Source organism: Budorcas taxicolor, chromosome 16 (genome assembly GCF_023091745.1).
Source record: "Budorcas taxicolor isolate Tak-1 chromosome 16, Takin1.1, whole genome shotgun sequence".
Lineage (NCBI taxonomy): Eukaryota > Metazoa > Chordata > Mammalia > Artiodactyla > Bovidae > Budorcas > Budorcas taxicolor.
This window is the reverse complement of record NC_068925.1, coordinates 34,664,076-34,677,840: the sequence shown is the minus strand read 5'-3', so window position 1 is coordinate 34,677,840 and position 13,765 is coordinate 34,664,076. Positions and strand designations below refer to the sequence as shown.

General features: G+C 36.3%; 1 protein-coding gene across 1 annotated transcript in view; it reads left to right on the top strand.

Moving 5' to 3' along the window:
- SDCCAG8 (SHH signaling and ciliogenesis regulator SDCCAG8) overlaps nt 1-13,765 on the top strand; it is a 239,901-nt gene that overhangs the window by 115,934 nt on the left and 110,202 nt on the right. The window contains exon 13 of the mRNA XM_052653987.1: nt 9,579-9,721. Coding sequence (XP_052509947.1) covers nt 9,579-9,721 — 143 coding nt within the window. The remainder of the gene's footprint in view (nt 1-9,578; nt 9,722-13,765) is intronic.

The window sequence follows — 13,765 nt, the reverse complement described above, 5'->3', positions numbered from 1 at the left end:
CTACTGATTACTATGTGATTAATGCAGTTGAGGAGCTATGTTCTCTATTTTAATTAAATTAATTTTATATACCCATAGGTAGCTAGTGCAGCTACAGACAACCTTATTAATGTTTTGGTAAAGTCATTCTTACCATCAACAAGTTAATAAAAGTGTCAATGGGTGAATACTCAATTTCAGATGAGTACATTCTTTTTATCCACACAGAACTTGATAGAAACAATTGTTTTCTTTCAAATGATATATTGTTATGTTTTATTTTTCAATATCATGTGCCACTTTATTTTTCTAAATATATTCTATGAATTCATCCATTGGGCTCTGAGTGATAAATTCACATTTTCAAATTTTGATCACTTCAAAACCACAGGTTCTTCTTTCTCATTGTGCAAGAGTTCCAGTCTTCCTAGTGTTCTGTAGTATTTTTTCTTTTCTCCTCATTTTCTTATGTGTATAAATAAATTACCCTAGATTAATGATTATTAAATGATTTTTAATGCACATATTTATTAGTAGGGATAAATCACTACCATTGGATTAAAATTGTTCCTATATGCTACTTTTTCATTCCAAGTAAAGTTATTCTTTGGAACTAAGATGACATAATTTTTTAAATGGGTTTTACATTCATTTCTTAAGTCTTTTTTTACTCAGGAAGTCAGGAGAAGTATATATTGAACTTATCTTAATGAAATTCTTTATTTCATGCTATTTAATTTGTATTAAAAATATAGTTTTTAATAATCATAAATATACCCTAATTTTTAAAATTAATTTTTATTGGAGTATAGCTGACTTACAATGTTGTATTAGTTTCTGTTCAGCAGCACAGTGAATCAGTTATACATATACATTTATCCACTCTTTTTTAGATTCTTTTCCCACATAGGACATTACAGAATATTGACTAGAGTAACCTGGGCTGTACAGTAGATTCTTATTAGTTATATAGTTTATATATAGTAGTGTATTTATGTCAATCTCAAGCTCCCAATTTATCCCTCCCCCTCTTACCCTCTGGTAACCATAAGTGTTTCTACATCTGTGATTCTAGCAATGGCAACCCACTCCAGTACTCTTGCCTGGAAAATCCCGTGGACGGAGGAGCCTGGTAGGCTGCAGTCCACGGGATCACTAAGAGTCAGATATGACTGAGCGACTTCACCTTCATGCACTGGAGAAGGAAATGGCAACCCACTCTAGTGTTCTTGCCTGGAGAATCTCAGGGACGGGGGAGCCTGGCGGGCTGCCGTCTATGGGGTCGCACAGTCGGACACGACTGAAGAGACTTAGCAGCAGCAGCAGCAGCAGCAGAGTATAATTGACTTACAATATTGTATTAGTCTCAGGTAGGTCCACTGAAGTCAGGTCCCGATAGGCACTATGGAGGCAGCTCAAACTCTGGCCTGGCCCAACCCTGACATGTCTGTGCTCACAAAGTTTCCAGCTGTTAAAGCTAGATCTGTCTTACCTGGGGAGCTTGTCCATTCAGGGGTTTTGTAGGCACTGAGTTTACAAAGCCAATCATGGCAATATCAATTCATGGTTTGTGTAGCTGCAAGGAGAGATTTTACCTTTTCTTCCTTAGTTGCATGGCCTCTGGAGTTTAGCTGTGGTTTCAGCCCCACAGGGATCTGCTCTCAAGATTGCCGCAGATCACACGAGTCTGCCCCAGCAAGAAAGGGGTACAGAAGTGGTGGTGGCTGTGGTTGCAAGAGTGCCTACTATTGAGGAGTGAGGAGGATGAAATGGCAGCCACTGGGGCTGCAGGGGTGGGGACAGGTGCTTGGGGAAGTCTGCAGCTGCATTCACAAGAGAGCCAGCCTAGACTGGAATGAGGTGCTTTGGCCAGTGGCCATGGGCATGTGAAAGTCAGCCCTGATGGGAGTCTCCCTAATGCGCAATGAGGCAGAGGCCAGTGCAGGGTGACAGAGGCTGCAAATGTGGCCCTTGGACATCACAGCAATGGCGCTTTGCGTCTGTGGAGTCCAGGTTTGCTCCACAAGCATTCAGGGTTATGGGTTTCCTTACTCCTGTCCCCTCAGGCTGTCTCTTCACAGCTAACAGCAGTCCCCTTTCCGGATATGTTTCCAAACCCATGTTTCAGAACCTAGCCCCCATCTGTACCAGTGGGCACACATCTTAGGCTGGGGCACAGACCAGCTGTAAAGGTCTCACTCTGTTCTGCCCCATTGACCAGTTGTTGTGCTCTCCTCTGATAGTCCCCACTGCTCACATTCTGTCCCAACTAATCTCCCCTCTGTTGAGGAGGCTGCCTCCCTTGTAAGACCTCTTCTGTCCTTCAGCTCCCCCGCCAGTGGTGCCGTTCCCATCCCTCTTCCTTTCCTTTTCTTTCTCCCTTCTTCTTTCTTTCATCCTACCTGGTTAGGCCTGGGCCTTTCTTGTCCTTTTAGGGGCCTGAGACCTCTGCTAATGTTCAGCCAGTGCCCTTTGAGAACTGTTCCATTTGTAGATGCATTCTTGATGCATTTGTGGGGAGAGGTGAACTTCACTTCCTCCTTCTCTGCCATCTTGACTCCTTCGCTACTTTTTAAGTTGTACTATCATAAAATCAGTTTTATGGGGTGAAACCAAAAGTTTTTCTTTTTTTTTAAGGGGAATAGAATTAGAAGGAATAGGAAATATCTGAGTGCTTCAAATATAATTAGGGTTAGTATTGTTTTATGATATAATAGTTACATTTATACATATGTGTGGGAGAGTGTATATGTTTCTAAACTGTGATATAAAATGTATTTCTTACTATGGATCTTGGTTAAAAAGAAATTAAAAGCTGTTGGCTAATTTATGGTATAGTATAGAGGAGCAAAATCAGAAGGTCTGGTTCAAGACTTAGATTTACTCTTTGGACAATTATTCAATGTTTTTGACCCTTAGTTTCTTTAGAATCCTTTAGAGTGTTCCTTTTGTTCCTTTAGAATGGTTTGTCAATTATTTTATGTTGAAAAAACTCATGGCTTACAATAGCAATCATTTATGCTCATGTTTATGAATCTTCAGGTCATCTGGAATTTGACTGATTTGTGCTGCATTTGACTGGTGGTTCTGCTTCAGGTTGTGATTGTTTGAGCTATGGTTTGGGTTTGGTTCTGATCCACATGTATTTATTATTTGGTCCAGGCAAAAGGGACAGCAGCTATTCAAGACATGCTTTTCTCATGGAGAATCATCAGAATATAAAAACAAAGTCAAACTACAAAAACATGTTTATGACTTCTGCTTTCATTATCAACATGAAAATTCTATTGGCTAATTGAAATGAGATGACAAAGCCCAAAGTCACTGGGGAGATATAGTGTATCTCATTACCAGTGGAAGGAGATAGAAGTGAATATTTGCTGAAGAATAATATAAACTTTTTACATTACCCAAAAACCGTTACACCAAATCTTTGCTAAATACTTCATTCTCAAATATAAAAAGACAGCTGAGTATCACTACATATTGGAGGAGAGCCTCTTAATAATAGAGTGTCTAAAACAAATAATAAAAAAGGAAACTGATGCAGTATTGCAGAGGAGAACATCTAAAATACTTTAATATTTTAATGGAGGCATACAATATTTTATTCATATGATAAAAATAGCATGCTATATAAAAACAATGAAAAAAGAAATGTCTACTGGAATGAAAGATGTGCTAAAATTTTTTTTTAATTCAGTAGAAGTTTTGGAACATGATGTCAAGGTTCTATCTTGGAAGTTAGAATCAGAAGACAAATAGATAAAATTAGGTGATCAATGCAACAGAGCCAAAAACCAATGTCCATGAGTGCCAGGAAAAGGAATTATTAAAATATATGGCATCAGAATATTTTAAAATAAAAATGTAAGAAAAATTATTCAAACAAAAGAAAACCTCCAGATTAAAAAGGGCCTACTGAAAACCCAGCACAATGTATAAAAAAAGACCCATTCCAAGGTCTAGCATTGTAAAGTTGCAAAATTCCAGAGGAAAATTATTATAAAGGCTTTTAGAAACAAAAAAGAAATCACAGACTATTAGGAATCATAATAGCATAGGGCTTTTTAATTGTAATATTACAATCTTGAAGACAGTGTTACTGTCCCTTAAAAATCCTGAATGAAAAAAAAAAAATCCTGAATGAAAGTTAATTTCAGCATAGGTATTATACCTAGCCAAACTATCAAGTGGGCTTCCCTGATAACTCAGTTGGTAAAGAATCTGCCTATAATGCAGGAGACCCCAGTTCGATTCCTGGGTCAGGAAGATCTGCTGGAGAAGGGATAGGCTACGCACTCCAGTATTCTTGGACTTCCCTTGTGGCTCAGCTGCTAAAGAATCCACCTGCAATGCGTGAGACCTGGGTTTGATCCCTGGGTTGGGAAGATCCCCTGGAGAAGGGAAAGGCTACCCACTCCAGTATTCTGGCCTGGAGAATTCCATGGACTGTACAATCCATGGGGTTGCAAAGAGTCAGACACAACTGAGTGACTTTCACTTTAAACTATCAAGGATATGCATGGAATAACAACATACTCAGGCATACAGATACTTTTTGAAAATGCATTATTTGCATACCCTTTCTTGTGAAAGTTACCTGGAGAATGTATTTCAACTACAGAAGAGGGTAAACTGAGAAACAGGATAACTTAAAACACATAAAACAAGAAACTCTAATAGGAGCATGTGTAAGAAAATCAACCAAATCGGAGATCAGCCAGGCTAGACATGTCACCAAGCAGCATATATCTAGGAAAATAATTTAAAGGAACTAATGATTTACTGATATGTTTCACTGTTGAAAAATATTATTAATGGGTATTTGACAGAACTGTTTGAACATTTGGGGGAAAAAATGTTACTTACCTAGAAAAATAAACTATTAAAAAAGCAAGCAATTAATTTTATAAATAATAAAAGATTTTTACAAGAAAATTAATTTAAGCAGAATAATGCTTGTCTCAGTAATGAACAGTATTTCTATAATCATTATAATGTAAATGAACTATCGACTAATGATTTAACCAAAATTGTTACAGAGGAGGATGAGGTGTGTATATTGGGTGGTGTAAGAGAGATAAATCACTACCTTTTTTAATATAGGAAATCAACACGGTTGAGTTCTTAATCACTCAGTCATGTCCAACTCTTTGCAACCCCATGGACTGTAGCCCGTCAGGCTCTTCTATTCATGAGATTTCCCAGGCAAGAATACTGGAGCTGGTTGCCATTTCCTTCTCCAGGGGATCTTCCCCACCCACAGATCAAATCCTCGTCTCTTCCATCTCCTGCATTGGCAGGTGGATTCTTTACCAATAGTGCCACATAGGAAATCAATAGATGAAGTTTATGTAGGAAAATCAAAGGATAGCATGATAAAAGTGAAAGTCGCCCAGTTGTATCTGACTCTTTGTGACCCCATGGACTGTAGCCCACCAGGCTCCTCTGTCCATGGAATTCTCCAGGCCAGAATACTGCAGTGGGTAACCGTTCCCTTCTCCAGGGGATCTTCCCAACCCAGGGACTGAACCCAGGTCTTCCACATTGCAGGTAGATTCTTTACCATGTGAACCACCAGGGAAGCAAGTATGTTATTTTAAAGTAGGAATATAAGTATCAGGGATGGATACTATGTGCCATTGAGGATTTGGCTTAGAGATGGGGGAGGGGAAGAGCACAGGCACTACCTTTCCTTGTTAGGAGCCACTGAGTACTATTTGACTTAAATTAGGCACATTGCTTTGATAAGAAAATCTAACAAATAATGAAAAGAAATGATTAATAAGAAAATTCTGTGCACTATAGATTATAAATGAACAGTAGTCTCTGTTTCTCCATGTCCCTCCTTGGTAGTGTTCTCCTGAGGTAGCCACTTTTAACCATTTCTACTTTTAGTTATTCAGATTTTTGGATATCACTGATTCAATGAACATGCACTTTGTCAAACTCCTGGAGATAGTGAGGGACAGGGAGGGCTGGTGTACTGCAGTCCATGGGGTCACAAAGAGTCAGACATGACTTGACAATTGAACAACTTTTAGTTCTTCTGGCGGTTACATTCATGACTTGAAATATATCTTTTGATAAAGCATAAAGCTATCCAGACTCGTCTTTGCCCAGTTAGCCAGGAGATGTCCATATCAAACTGCACTGTACATTGCAGGTTAATAGAGTACTTTGAGAGTAGTGTACAATTGGCCTATGACTGTTGTGGTCTTTCATCCCTGAGCCACTGTATACAGCCAAGGAATCAGCCCTGACCTAGTTGGGCAAAGCAAAGGGTTATCCTGCCAATGGGAGTATGGCATTTCTGGCAAGAGATTCCTCTTCTAACTGTTGGAGTTGGTGCCATGGCAGATTTTCCTGACTCGGGGAGTAAGTGTTGAGCCCTGGTCCAGCTGGTTCGATTATTTGTTGATTTTGATTATCTGCACCAATAAGCTGTTTCTCTGGCACAGATAATCAGAATCAGGCAGTAACTTTCCATCTTCCTAACGTAAATGCTTTTTGCATTTTGAAATTATAATAAAGTTTTATTCAGTGTCCTCCAAAAGAGTGCTTATCCAGAAATTTTATTGAATTAAATTAAGAACTCTTTAGTGCTCAGGGATAACCATAAATCCTTAGGCAGGTCTTTTTCCTTTACTTATGTTTTTGCTCTTCTTGAAAGGTAGAGAAAAATCAGCAGTAATGATACCACCTGTTTTTTATTCAGCTCTTGCTATATCCTGGGCACTCTGGTAAGTATTTCCCATCTCATTTTTGTCTTCCCAATAGTTTTAGAGCTTTCTAGAGTTAGCACTCCCATTTTATTTTATTTATTTATTTTTTTAATTCATTTGGCTGCTCTGGGTCTTAGTTGTAGCATGTGGGATCCAGCTCCCTGACCAGGGATTGAACCTGGGCCCCCTGCACTGGGAGCTCAGAGTCCTAGCCACTGGACCACCAGGGAAGTCCCAGCACTCCCATTTTAGACTGAAGAAACTGGTAAGAATTGAGTGACTTGTCCAAGGTCACAGAGCTGGAGAGTGCCAGAGCTGTGTCTGAGCCCTGATTTCTGTTGATTCTTGGGCCCATGTTCTTTATCTCTATGTTTGACTGGAATTCAGGGCAGTGTTTGACTTTTTATTATATGAGGCTAAGAAAGCAGCTACTTTATACATAAAACCTGATTACCAATATAAGGTTACATTCATTATTGTTGTTGGATGGTGCTTATAAAAATTGTTACACCTTTTCTTTTGAAAGAAGTTTAGAATTTTATACATCTTCTATTTCTGTCACTGTGTAGTGTCCTCTCAACTCAAAATTCTGGAGTCATCTTTGTTATCTTCCGATATCTATCCTTTTATTTACATGTACTCATCGTGTTCTCTTTATGTTTCTGTTTTAACTGTCACTACTTCTTATATTTGGAGTATTGCAACCATCTTTTTGTGGCCTACTATTACTGCCAGTCTCAACTGTCTTAATGAGCATACACATTAATCCAGTATTTTGAAGCTCAGCTTCTCTCATGTTGCATACCTGTTTAAATCATTATTTCCTCATTATCTATAAGGAAAAATACAGCTTTATAAATCTAGAATTTAAAATGTTTGATAATTGGTCTAATCTATCATTCCATGAGTTTATGTGGCCTTACCTTCTTTCCCACTTTTCTTGCCCATGCTAGTATATCCTTAATCTGGCCTATTGAAGCACAGATTTTCTCTAAGACTCATTTGTTGTTTTTTACATGCTTGATATTTTGGTTGTTTTTTTGTGTGTGTTTGTCTCATTTATTCAACTGAATTGCTAAGTCCTGAGTGTGGATGTGAAAACTCTGAGTCCATCATAATATTTAGCATAGTTTCTTGCACATAGCACTGTGTAAAAATATTAATGGATAAATTTTTGTAATTTCCTGGTGGTTCAGTGGTAAAGAATTCGCCTGCAACACAGGAGATGTAGGAGACGTAGGTTCGATCCTTGGGTCAAGAAGATCCCCTGGAGGAGGGCATGGCAATTCACTCCAGTGTTCTTGCCTGGAGAATCCCATGGACAGGGGAGCCTGGTGGGCTATAGTCCATAGGGTTGCAAAGAGTCAGACTCAACTGAAGTGACTGAGCATGAGCAGGAGCAAAAAGAAAATTAATGGATACATTTTTATAATTTTAAAATTAACATATAATTCCAGTTCTACTTTGCTTTTTTGTTAATTTCGTAAATGTTAGACCAAACTTAGTAGGCTAGGCTTTTCTCTTATGTTTTTCTATCTTTTTAATTATATTGCATAATGAGATAGGAATGTACTGATAAAACTTTAACAATTTAAAGTATTTTAAACAAATCAGTTTCACTTAGTAATCTAATCTGAAAGATATAGAAAATCTGAATGAAAGCAATATGCTCATTATTACATAATTTTTTAAAAATAGCTTATATGTTGTTTTATTATATGGTAATGTACAGTTTTGATGGAGATAAACTGAATATTTGTAGTGCAATAAATGTAGAAAAATAAACAATTTATCCTGCCTGATATATTCAGTGTAGTTGTAGATTGTTCAGAATACTGAGTAATAACATGAGAAAATTTGAAATGTACTTAAATACTAAGTTTAAAGCTCTACTTAGACATGGTTTTGTTTTCCAAGAGTGGACTGTATATTTGTTTATAAAAATTGCTTCTTGCTTTCTTCTGAATTGAAAATATTTCACTCTTTACTTCCCCTATTTTGTTTTTCTTGTTTTAATGGCCTGAATATTTATCTCTATTTTCTTTTTTTTAAAATTATGGATGTTCTATAATAAATAAATATGTGTACTTTAATGTGTAAATTATTTAAACCATGTTCTATGTAAAGTATTTTTGCTTTGAAATATTTGAGTTTCAATAAGAAAGTATAATTTCATACTGAAACCAAAGAATAAGCTATTATAGATTTTTATATATTTTGATGTTTATATTTGTTAATCTCAGAGTGGTTTTATTGCCATTTTAATGCAATATTATTTTAGCTCAGCAATGTCATACATTCAAAATGCTTGAAATTTCTCATTTTATTTTTTCCTAAAGTATTTTTTTCCAAATAATACTGTGCATCATAGTGATGTCTTCTTTTACACCTCATATTTTTCTAAAAGATATCTTAAATTATTTTACCATTTAATTTGATTTTCAAAACATCCAAATTAAACCATACATGTGTCTTTTAAAATCAAGTCTCACATTTGATGTAAATCACTGCACATGTCTGATCTTATCTCACAAACAAAACTGTTATATTTAAAAAGTAGTGACTTTTTAAGTTCGTATTATTTTTTAAAGAGACTGAGCCTTAGATTCAAAGCACAGATTATCCATTTTGACTATCCTCATTTAATCATTTCATTTTTAAAATTAGACTGCATCTTACGATCCAAAAAATCCTCACTAATGTGCATTTCTGGCTGGGTTAATTCCCTTTGTCATAAAGTGGAAGCTAGCCTAAATTTTCTAATAATTTTTCATCATATTGAAATTCATGGCAAAAATGAAAAAGGTAATTTTGAATTCAAGTGCATATATTTTATAGTGATACTCTTCACCCTCTTTCTCTCTGCCTAAGGAAATAGAGAAATTGAGTTTAGAACTGAGTGAAAGCAAGCAGCGCTTGGAACAGCAGCAGGAGAAGGCAACCCGGGCCAGAGAGGAGTGCCTGAAACTGACAGAACTGCTGGGCGAATCCGAGCACCAACTGCACCTCACCAGGTACTGCCTAATCCCATTATGCACCATAGCACCAATTTCATTCCTCGGATTTTTGCCACAGGCTTCCAAACAGTTGTTAGAGTTAAGTCTTAGTCATTCAATTCACACACAGTTTTTAGGCATATTAAGAAAAGTGGAGATGTGGTAAGCAAAACACCCAGACATGTGAATGATAAGTGTGGCAGGGAATTACTGATAGATTACAAAACCTTTCATCTACAGTGCTCAAATATTTAGGTGACTCTCTATCAATATAAGCAAAATGACATATTTCTTCTACCACAGCCACTACCTCTCCTGTTAATTTTATGTCTAATAAAAATGTTGAACTGAAGTATCTGAGGAATATATTTAGGGAAATAGTGAGATACTGTCAGTGGTGAAAGAGACAAAACAAAGATATCCTAAGATGCAAACTGAGGTGGAAGCGCTACAAAATAAGCAACCTGAGTCCTAAGGAGGTGTAAAAGTTAGAGATGGAACTGATTGACGCTGTTCATGTTTAAACCATTACTATAACCCTGCTTATACCATCGTGGTTTCAAATTACATCACTTCCATCATGAGATATTTTGATGTGAGAGCATCATTGTCATAAAACTTTAGTGAATACATAGCTCAGCCCTAAATTAAAAAATACATTTTAGGTAGTAAACATTGAGAAATTTGTTATATTGAAAACACACACAATAGGCATAAATATACAGACAGAGAAAAATTCAAACTGAGATTGTAGGTGTTTCACAGTACCATATAGATGGTTTCTTTTCCTTTCAAGTTTTAGTACAATTTTTCAGTTTTCAGATCAAGCCTTTGGGTTTGTTCAATTCTTAGAGTTTTTCAGTTTTTAGAGAGAACTTTGTCTAAATACCTACATAAGTTTATAAAATTTGGTTTATTCATAAATTAGAAAAACACTGGTCTTCTAATCATAGTAAAATGTTGAATTTAAACTATGAAAGGGGACTGATCCCTTTTACATTAAATATGACAATGTAATTCTGAGCACGGTATGATAACAGATGGAGAAAAGCACCACTTGAACAGCCTGCATTTGGAGAAAAAAAAATATTCTAGAGGTTGTTGAACCTCCCAAAGTTTTTGGTTAGTGTTAAGATGCCTCTTGTTCTGTTAAAATCAAACTTTGTTAAAAAACATTTTGTTATGATAATATTCCAAATGGTTTGCCAACTTCCCTTTTAAACAATGAAAGAAAAGAGAAGAAAGGAGGAAAAAGAGAGAAAGGAGAAAAATGAAAGAAAGAAAGAGAATAAATTATTTATACACGTGTGATATCTGGAAAAATCCCAATAGTTAAAACACTTTATTGAGAAAAAAAAATTGCTTAATACTGCAGAATAATAGCCATTCTTTTAATGCCCATTTAAATTATTTCACTATAGAAGTGAGAACATAATGTTAACATAGTTCCTATGGTTATTTAATCTTAGAAGTTTCAGAGTTTAGCTTGATCATGATATTTAATAGTTTTTCTTCTCTGTCAGCCTTTCATTGAGAACCGACCATTTGTGTGCTAAGTACTACTAACCCACAGAAATAGGACAGCTTTTAATGTGTCAGTGTGGCTGAACTTCAATAAATAAATATTAATGCTGGTTTTGCCCACTTTGCCATTCTGTCTTATTCAGAGAGTGAATTTCTGAAGTCAAAGTCCATAGTTTTCCTGTGCTGTATCAATTTGTGCTGTCTGACAAGATCCATTTCTTGCAAGTAGAGCATATTAAGATGCAGCAACTGCTGAAAATGGACTGGTGGTAACTAATTCCTTTGTTCTTAAGAAGAACGGTTTTGCTTGGTCCCATAGAAAGCTTTTTCTATTGAGCTTTATTTACTACAAGTCTACAGAAATTTAACTTAGTTTTATAGAAAATAAAGCTTAATTATCCATTTTCTAAATGCAGTACTCTTTCGTAAGCATTTTACACTTAGTTTGTGTTCATGTTTTATAAAATCCACCTGCATAAATTTAAAGATGACAATAAAAATGAAAGGAACTGTATATATCTCTGTTTTGCACAGAAAATGACTTGCTTGTTGGACTAAATATTTCTGATACACAATTTGGGGTTTTTTTTTAGCATTTGCTTCCCTTCACCATTCTTTATTGATTTATATACTCAAGTGTGTGGCTGAGAAATTTCATCTATTTCTTTTTAGCTGGAATGAAAAAATCTAACACAGGTAACAGTTCATTTAGCCTTAATTTAAATATTTTGAATGTCATATTCTAAACAAAGTTTAAGATTAAATATGAAAAAGATGCTATAAAATAGCGATAAAATAAGGATTTCAAATTTTCTAGGGCAAATAAAATTTTAAAAATGAGTAGAAATTTATAGGTCAATCTGTCATTTCTTTTGGAATTTCCCTTTTTTATCTAATTAGACTTAAAAATAGAAAATAGAAATTCAACATTTTTTGAAGGACTCACTTAGTAAATATACCATCCCCTTATTTAATGAGTATTTATTGAGCACCTACTATCTTTTACGTGCATTGGTTGGCCCTGGACATAGAGAGAAAAAAAATCTCAGGTCCTGTCCTTAGGTTGTTCACATTCTACAAAGGAACCAAATCTATATATGCAATTAGAGTAGAGTGTGACAACAGTGTGCTGAGAGAAATTAAGACTGCCGCAGAAGCACACAGGAAAGAGGACTGTCTCATTCTGTTAATTGGAGGTGAAGGGGATAGGGAAAGCTTTCTGAGTTCATGACTAGGAGTCCTCAAAGTAGAGAAAGGTGGGGCAAACACCCAAGTAGAGGGAACCACGTATGCAAAGACGTAAAGTTGGGAGAGAATGTAGACTCTACAGTTACTTTAGGTGTTTGGACCAGAGGAAGGGTGTTGTGGGCCATATTCTGGAATTTTGGCCATTCTGAGAATAAGGGATTACTCTTAATGTAATATTAAGGGCTTCTAACATGGTCAACTTTTGGGGTTAGGATCCCGACTCAGACAGCTGTAGGGTGAACTTGGAGAGCTGATGCAGGAGACGAGAAAACCAGTTAGGACAGAGTTGGTAACTACAGCCCATAGGCCAAATCTGGTGCATCATCTGTTTCTAAAGTGATCCCTGAGCTAAGAATTTTTATATATATATATATTTTTAAATGACTGGGAGGAAAAAAGAAAAATAATATTTTATGACACACAAATATCATAAATAAAATTTTATTGGACACAGCCGTGATTATCCTTTGTGTATTATGTGTAGCATTTCCATGGCAGAATTGAGTATGATCCTCAAAGCCTAAAATATTTATTATCTGGCCCTTCATAGAAAAAGTTTACAGCCCCTCAGTTGGGAGGCTTGTTTAACTCAAGAAGTCAAGAGAGCTTGAACTATGCTAGGATCAAATGTATATTTAAGGAAGGTAATTGAAAGGCACTGTGAAAACAGATTGTGGAAGAGATGATTGGCAGGGGCTTCAATCAGAATGTAAGTACAGTAGTAGTCCTCAGCTGTGTGTGCACCAGGAAAATGAGAAGGATACAGTGTCTTCAGGAGGCATTTAGGGCAATGATAAGAGAGACTAGAATTAAAGATGATTCCTGACCTAGAAGACTGGGATTGGGGGGGGCGGGGAAAGGAGGGAAGGGATATGTGTATAATTATGACTGATTTGTGGTTTTGTACTGCAGAAACCAACATAAAATTGCAAAGCAATTTTCCAATTAAAAAAGTTTAAAAAGATGATCCCAAAGCTTGTAGCCTGTGTTAAGTGGATGATCCATTACAACTAGGGAATGTTAAAGGAGTAGCAGAGGAAAGACTATGCTTTATTTTGGAGCTTTGATGGAGATGTCCAGTGTAGATCCAGTGTGGGGAGAAAGATCAGGACAGAGGTTTAGACCTGGATGCTTTTACATAAAGATATTGTAGCCAAAGGAGTGGGTAGAAGCACATAGAGGGGACCATGTTTTCAAGATCTGTGGAAGAATAGCCAAGGAAATGAAATGGGGCCTTCGGTGTGTAAGAAAAGAATAAAGTGTGGTTCAGGTATACTTTTGGTGAAGAAA